This window comes from Aulonocara stuartgranti (assembly GCF_965226115.1).
Source record: "Aulonocara stuartgranti genome assembly, chromosome: 20".
In the NCBI taxonomy this organism is placed as follows: Eukaryota; Metazoa; Chordata; class Actinopteri; order Cichliformes; family Cichlidae; genus Aulonocara; species Aulonocara stuartgranti.
Window position 1 is genome coordinate 15,915,951 of NC_138956.1, and position 8,101 is coordinate 15,924,051.

The 8,101-nt window shown below is 39.4% G+C and overlaps 1 protein-coding gene across 2 annotated transcripts; it reads right to left on the bottom strand.

The window, feature by feature from the left end:
• Positions 1 to 7,774, bottom strand: cox4i2 (cytochrome c oxidase subunit 4I2). Of its 2 annotated transcripts, none has more exons than XM_082518075.1 (5): positions 7,633 to 7,774; positions 1,957 to 2,050; positions 999 to 1,163; positions 774 to 905; positions 1 to 395 (listed from the first exon to the last, which is right to left on the bottom strand). In XM_082518075.1, the coding sequence occupies exons 2-5, from the start codon at positions 2,048 to 2,050 to the stop codon at positions 262 to 264; spliced, it is 525 nt and encodes a 174-aa protein (XP_082374201.1). In that variant the 5' UTR covers positions 7,633 to 7,774; the 3' UTR covers positions 1 to 261. The 2 variants fall into 2 exon arrangements, with proteins under 2 accessions (XP_082374201.1, XP_082374202.1); XM_082518076.1 differs by lacking the exon at positions 7,633 to 7,774 and adding an exon at positions 2,126 to 2,241.
• Between the last annotated feature and the right edge of the window lie 327 nt (positions 7,775 to 8,101).

An 8,101-nucleotide genomic window follows, 5' to 3' on the forward strand; every position in this document is an offset into this window, starting at 1 on the left:
GACAAAAGCCAAGCTTTATTTTGTTACATCAGGACGGACAGAGTTATCCCTGTGACTGAAGGCTAAAGTGGCTTTAGAGGAAGATACTGTTTGGAAAGCTAGAGGTAACAGAGTACAATTCCCTAGAGAGGCTCCATCTTTCTAGTGGTTTTGACAGTTGTAACAGCATTCAAAAGCAATAGCAGCTTCCTATAGTCAAACTGAGCCACACTCAGGTAAAAGGTCCAGACTGTGCTACCTCAGCCCCCTGCCTAGCCCTCTTTATTTCCACTGGCCTTTTTCATAGTCCCACTTGGCAGAGATGCCCTGGATGGGGTTGATCTTCATGTCCAACATCCTCTTCAGCTGCTGGGACTTCCATTCGTCATCAAAGGTCCTGGGACGTGGAGGGTAGACTACAAGGACAAAAGAATGCAACTCACATGATGCTCCACACTCCAGTATCACCTGTAATTAACTTGCCAAACAAACTTGCCAACTAAACAGTTGCATTATTAAAGCCTGATGTTCATCTAGCTGTGCCAGGCTCTGTTCAGGTCCTTTCTGGCCCAGCTGGTTTGACTCACTGGGAGATTAGAAAAGAGCCAGAGCCATCTTTAATGCTATTAGTTATTTCCTTAATGAAAGTCTGCTGAGAGAGAAAAAAAAAAAATGACACTGAAGTGTGTGATGTTGACAAGAAAGGTTTGGTGTTCTCAGCCACAGGCATTGCTTGTGTTACGTTGCGAGAGAGACTGGTTTAACTTTTTCAGACCACAAAAGTCAGATTTTACCGTAGACACTCTGCCACCAGATCACTATGCCTGTGAAGCCCAGGAAGAAGAAAATGCCCCCAATGACCGTCTTCCACTCTGCTGTCTGCTGCTTCATCTCTGGGTAGGTCTTGCAGAACGTCAGCCGATACACTGCAGCAGGGGAGGAGGGGGGTAAGATGAGTGCATCAATAACACAGCACCCCCCCTTCTACTGAGCATAATGAGCTAAACTAAAGAACCTACAGGCAATCTTTTCTTCTTTAGTCAGCTGACCCCAGGGTCCTTTCTCCTTCTGCTTCAGGCTCTTGTCAGCATCAGTCAGGACATCTTTGTAGGGTTTGTCAGGCAGTGGGATGTCCACACGGTCCCAGTACATTGGCTGAGACATGTCCACTGACTCGGACACCTCTGGAGGCACAGATACAAAGATACTCAGCAGTGTACATTTGTCCCCCCTCACAACCCACTCCATCATTGATAAGCCCAGGTACCATCTTGTCTAGATGAGTGTGTAGTTATGAAAGTACATAAGCGCCATCTGCTGTTTAACTCAGTATACTGCATGATGGGAAACCCCCCACTAACAAATCACATTACTTGACTTAAATCCATAATTCCTTTGGATCACGTCTTTTCTATGGTGGCGATCTTCGTCAGTTTCGGCCATTACTAATATTAACAATATAAACTGCAGCCATTTTAGCATGAAATTTGTAAATTTTTGTAAATTTTTGTAGTAAATTGTAAATATTGTAAAACTTTTCTTCTGTCATTTAATGGTCGGGCATTGTACAGCTACAAGCATTTCACCCCCATGTCATACTGTGTATGGTTGTGTGTGTGTGTGTGTGTGTGTGTGTGTGTGTGTGTGACAAATAAAATTTGAATTTGAATTTGAAATTGTTGGTAAACACTTCAGTTTTTATCAATAACTCTAAGCCTTAATTTACACCCGTGTTTGCCTACTTTTCAAATTCCACATCTCTGCCGTGATAGAAACTTCATATCTCCATGTTAGCTTAATATGTCTGAAATTGTTCTTTTTAAGTTTATGCTCTGAAAATTTAAGGTCTTGTCAGTATTTACCGTTTTTTGTGAGACAGAAAAAACTTTAGAGATGCCATTTTACTTATACTATTAAATAAAAGTAAGATTAAAATATTTATAGTGGACCTATAAATCCCCTTTGAACGATCTTCACCTTTGCTCGCCATCCTCGTGCTGCTGGTAGTCACGGCAGCTGTCGCGCGCCTGGCCAGGAGGCATCCCACGCGCCCAGTAGTCAAACGCAGCATCTAGAAACAGGTAAATGTACATTAACATCATTATGACTTTACCGGCATATAGTCATAGACACCGTAGAGACAAACCTCAGCGGTAACTTGAGTTACAGGTCAGTGACGGTTAAACACTGGAGTCTTTAGAGAGAAGAAAACACTCAGCAGGAGCCGTACAAACGCTGCTAGCAGGGTGAACACGGGTGTAATTGATAAATACAATTAGGCGCTGCACTGTGTAGTGTCACCGTCACTGCAGTGAGCCACGATGCACAGCACTAATACAATAAGGCCATAATTAGTGTTCTTAATTATGTTTACTCTGCAATGTCGCATTAACATCACTGCTATAAAACCTGGAAAAGAAAGAGTTTCATCTCTCTTTCCGACACAATATTTTTAACATTCGAGGGTACTAGTTAGCCTTACCCCCCAGCACCTGTCTAAACTAACCTATCTACCTACATAAAAACGTTTTTCTTAGAAGACATAATAACAATAAATATTTTTAAAGTGCTTTTGTGGATATTTTGTTGAGTCCATTTACATATAGGGGATTTTCACATACTTCACTGAGTTGACTGACTTGCCCCCCCAATGTAAAATTTTCTAGATCTGATACTAGAGTAATAGTAAGAAGCAGTATTAATTGTCATATAAGATAAGATAGCCTTTACTAGTCCCAGAGATGGGAAATTCACATTGTTACAGCAGCAGTGGTGGACGTGGCAGGAATAAATAAATAGATGCAGTATACCTAAGAACAACTATACTATGCAAACATAGAAGAAACTATACACTATACAAGGCAGAAGAAATATAATTTAGATATAAATAAATGTATTTATATGTATATATGATACAATAGTACAGTATGCTAATAGCAGCGGAACAGAATGTTTCACAGTGCGGTGGTTGGATGTCAGTGGCAGCAGGTATTGAATATTGCACACTAAAATCCAAGTAACTTCAGGATTAACTCTGGGTTTCCACTACTACCAGGGTGGCTCTCTTCTTACCTGGGAACATCACTGTGGTAACTGGGTTTTCAGTACTACCAAAGTGGTTCACTTGGGAACATCGCTATAGTAACGTAGGGTGCAAACCCAACCTGCTCCAGAGCATGTTAGGTTCTAGATCAGAGATTGGCAGATAAGAAATCAGTCTATTGACTAATCACTTCTCTTGTCATGGATGATCCCTCTGACCTATGTGCATTGATGATAGGAGAGTTTAAGCTTTTCAAGAGCATATAAAATCTTTGTGCATGCCTGATGAACAGTGGTATTGTAGATTATTAGATGCAGCTTTATTCCTTTATCTTGTCTGCATCAAACAATTTTACATCAGTTTTATTGTTCTGTAAGTATTTATGCATGATTCCTCATGACCGTTATTCAATAAAGAGAGTGAAAAAACACCCTGACAGTCGATACACCTGGACATATGAATAGCAATATCTAAATTGAATACAGACTGCTGCTGTCCATTGATGGGCAACATTTTTTTCACTTGCTGTTACCTGGCACTAGAGCTGTACCATAAACAAATAATGAAGCCCAATTTTCCAGAACAGGGACAGAACTTTTAACTAACTAAAATAATAAAGTACATCCAACTTAGCTAATAATCTCTAGTGATCTAGCCTACATTAGCTAACATTTCTGACACTGTTTAGAAAGCAAAAATACACAGACACAGCAATGTCCCCACATTATCAGAGCACTTTGAAATGTTTGCTGTATTTCATGTAAAGTGTGTTTTAAATCTGCACCAGTGATTTAGGTCATGAAATTACCTCATCATCTTCTTTTTGCCACTGCAACAGAAGTCTTATTTATTAATGACAAGCCACACTGTTGAAGCAACAACACCTGTGTGACTGTGTGACTGCACTGTAACATCATGACAACAAGAACACAGAAGGGTTAAATCTGTTTTCATTCTATCCTGTACCATCTCTAGGAATGCAAAATGTCATAAAATATCAAAATAACACTTTGTTGTTAGTACTTTTACTATATCCCAAAAGGTTGATTTTTTTTCATCTGGATGTAACATTTTCAGTGGGAGAAACATTTCGTCAGTCGTTCACCTGCAGGTTGGGGAAGCCTGTGTAAAAGGTTAACATATGTTAACCTCTGGATTACACTAATAGTTAAAAAGTTAAGAGATAAAAAGACTTATGGGGATGTTAGTTCAGTTTATGTCTTCATACAAGGAAAAAGGGAACACCCCAGTTATATTTTGGTCTTTGTTATATCGTTCAGTGTTAAATCAGTATTTTCTAATTACACTTTACATCTTCCATGGCATTACTTAAAAAATACCACTAGGTGGCGCATAGCGGCCAGGAGGAGCGTAAACCCCCCTGGGAGGCAAATCTGCAGAATAAATCCTGCAGTTGAAACGTAAACAAGTTCATGATCTGTGCCTCTTTATGTCAATACACAGCTGCGGGATCTAGGATCGCACCCCTCCCAGGCACCTGTCACACCAGGGGGGCAACACCTGCAGTCAGCTGAGACTGAAGAAGTCACTTGGATGAGTGGCGAAACGTTTCTCCCACTGAAAACGCAACGTCCAGATGAACAGAATCAGCCTTTTGGGATTTACTTAACTGGATGTTTGAGTATGCATCAAGGTGCTTTTTATTATGGTTTATTATCTGGCAACTCTAAAGCAAAAGATAATGAGGTGGCCAGACTACCAAAAAGAGGATTTGGCACTCTTCCAAGCCACCTTTATAAAGCACTTAATGAGATTCACCTGATTCGTCTGATTCCCTGTTGCACATAACAAAGCAGAGACGGTATTTCTAGCTAGCTTTTAAATAACAATGTGCACATCAAACATTATGTAGCAGTAGTCTGAGCAATAGATATTTGAGATTCCTTAACTGTAATGAAAGTGTCTGCTTAAAATAGGTTAAAACTGGGCTAATAGAGTTTTTATATTGTCCAGATGAACAGGTTGTAATCTTTAATTACTTGTCAATAGATCTGCTATAATAGATTATCTGAAAGAAGTTAACTGGATGTATTCATGAAATTCTGGGTTGTTTATTAAACCAAGATGTTATAAGGTCAAGTCCTGTGAAACACTGGCAACATGTCCAGGGTGCACCCCACCTCTCTACCCCCATTACCCTGAATTGGATAAGCAGGAAAAAAAATGAATGGATGGATATAAGGTCAACAAGTACAAATAGGTGTCTTATTTTAGGTACTTGATGATTATGTGGACTTGCTCTACTGCATGTGGTTAAGAGAATGAAGTCATGTTCATGTTTGTCCATTTATCTGCTTTTCATCTGCTAAATAGTTCAACTTACTTTGGAAAATTGTGGCCAAGACGATTGAGCCTTTGCTTCAGGTTTCATGGCTAAAAGTATTTTGTTATATTGAAATCTGTGATTATTTATTTTGAATTATTCTTAGACACTACAATAGGTCATCCAACTAATTAGATTTGATGGTAACATTGCACATAATAATATTATTATTAATAATGAATATTAATTAGAAGGCACTGTATGCATGACATTATGATTGAGGCCTCACTGAAGGTTTGATCCTACAATTGCCCCTAATTCAAGCATAAAGTAGTACCTAGCTCAGTAGAGCTACCTGTGTTCCTTTTACACATAAATAGCTTAGCAAAGAGCCAACTTAAATTGTATCTTTAGGCATTTTGGTACTAGCACTATGTCAAAAATATATATGTTTCTTAACCCTTTAACTGTCTGACAGGCCTAGGTATAGATAAATAGAATTTTATCCCTGTCTGCCGAACCCAAACAGGGATTCTCAGGGAAGTGATTCTCAAAGTTATTAGCTGGAAGCTCGGCATGGTGTGCAGCATGTCCTTTAAAAGATTTTAGGAAACTGGACAAGTTGAGGATAGAAGTAGAATTAGCAGCCCTAAGCCCAGTTAAACAATATCTGATGAACAGTATCTGAAGTATTCTACTTAAGAAATGGAAATGATAAAAAGGATAAAATTTAAATAAAAAAAAGATGGAAAAGATAAAAAAACCTGAAAAAAACAGACGAGGACCCGAAATATAGCTTTTACCCTTAAGCTGAACCACTAACTTTTTACTGAAGCCTCGCCAGAAATGGTCACAGTGGAAGGGTATTTGACAAGAAGCCATCGTTAAGGAAGGGAAATGGGGAGAAAAGGCAAATCATGTGAGTAAAGTCAGGACAGACGTGCAACAGTAAGTGTCTACATCCATCTGAGAAACATGGTGGAGGCTCTGTTATAGTCTGGGGCTACATTTCAGCCATTGGTGTTGGGGATTCTGTCACAATGATGAAATTATGAACACAGGAATATAACATCAGCTTTTGATCCACGCTCAGTGTAATTTGGGAAGTTTCTGATTGGCAATGGCTTCATTTTTCCAGCACAAATTAAATCATCCCAAAAACACTTCCAATGCAGTTTTTAAAAATATTATTTACTGTGTTTCCATGTGTGTTTGGATGTTTCAAAAATCGTTACATCTATTTCCTGTTTTGCTAACAAAATATATAGAAATGAGTTGTGGCTCAAGACTTCTGCACAGTGCTTTAACAGAAAGACACTAAGACAGAAATTAAGTCTGATCCTTGATAGTTAAAGTTTACCTAAACAAACTGTTACCTGGTATTATTTGCAGGGTCCATACCAGTGGCCTAGTTCATTTCAGATAATAACTACCTTTTAGAAGTATCTGTCCAATGAATTACATGTTTCTAAAATCTCTGTTAGGTGGCAAAGTCCCTACAAAGTATGTACCAAGTATGTCTGCACAGCATACACCCTCAATTTACACATTTATCTTTTTGAGGATTTTCACAGAGGAAATTCATTCCATAGCCCCTTATCATAACCATCACAATTACATCCCTACCCCTTACCCCAGCCTTTTCTCATTTCTAAACTGAACTCTAAACCAAATTGTAACACTCAAATAATGCATTGAAAGTCCGTGCCAAAGTGAGGTCGTGCCGCACTTTCCTAAAAACGCCCTCACTCTAATGGTATGTAATTTAAACTGGTCCTCACTCATATTGGCAAACCACTACTCAGCACCCACCCCCATACACAGCAAGTGAAAATGGTGGAAATTGGCCATGAGTCAGTTGAAGTGTCTGAGCTGACCTTCTGCAAGGGCAGAGGTAAATGGAAACATTTAAACCGTGTTACAAACACATATTTGGAAAGAAATAAGAGACTCGGTTTTGCCTTTACAACACCGTTTCTTTCTGCAGAATAAAACTGACTCAAAGACCCACTGGCAAACAAAAAATTATACAGTTGCATCAACAAATCTTGAAGTTCAGTTTTTATTCTGCAAAAATAACCAGTAGTGCTGATTTACTTTAATTTGCATTAAAAGTGTGGGTTTTTTAGGCTGTTCATTTTGACACACTTCTAGAAATCTCTCAGCTCAATCTATGTTGCTTTTCTGCACGTCCGCCTCCTCTCCCTTGCAGTTTGGGGTTGTGTGAGCAGGGAGACTCGTCTATTATTTCATCTATTTCCTAAAGTGTTCCTTGCCAAACAACACTACAGCCTGTTTATTGGATCGGGCAAAGAAAGATACTCACAGCAGATGAATTAAAGCTGCAGCAGCAAAAAGCCAAATCTTGAGAGAAAAGGTCTCTTTAGAGCTTTCTTTCCCGTTTCGTCTCTGCCCTTATCGCCACATAACACTAAGCAGGAATCAGCTGGTGTGTGGGTGAGAGAGGCTGGATGGAAAGAAGAGTAGAGAGAAAGAGAGGGAGGGAGCTTAGACTGAGAGTGACCAAACTAGTGCAAGTAAACAATCAAGCAAAGCATGTGATAGCAAAGAAGGGAGCCAGGCAGAGTTTAGACTGCAGAACAAAGGCAATACAAGGGCACATTACACTTCTGTTACTGACCCATCTCCATGTGCTTTCTTCACTGCTTACATTCAGCCAGAGTGGAGACTTTGGGCTCACATTTGTGGAGGTTACATTAGGACACACAGTGGGCTATCTTTTACAGTACAAAATGAGAGATGAGTGCTTGTATATGAACAGTCAGACAGAGATT

Coding starts and splice junctions, on each gene's coding strand:
- cox4i2 (XM_082518075.1), bottom strand. CDS start 2,050: ATGCTGCGTTTGACTACTGGGCGCGTGGGATGCCTCCTGGCCAGGCGC. Junction 906..998: donor TAAAGAAGAAAAGATTGCCT/GTAGGTTCTTTA, acceptor CCCCTGCTGCAG/TGTATCGGCTGACGTTCTGC. Junction 396..773: donor CTGGTGGCAGAGTGTCTACG/GTAAAATCTGAC, acceptor TTGTCCTTGTAG/TCTACCCTCCACGTCCCAGG.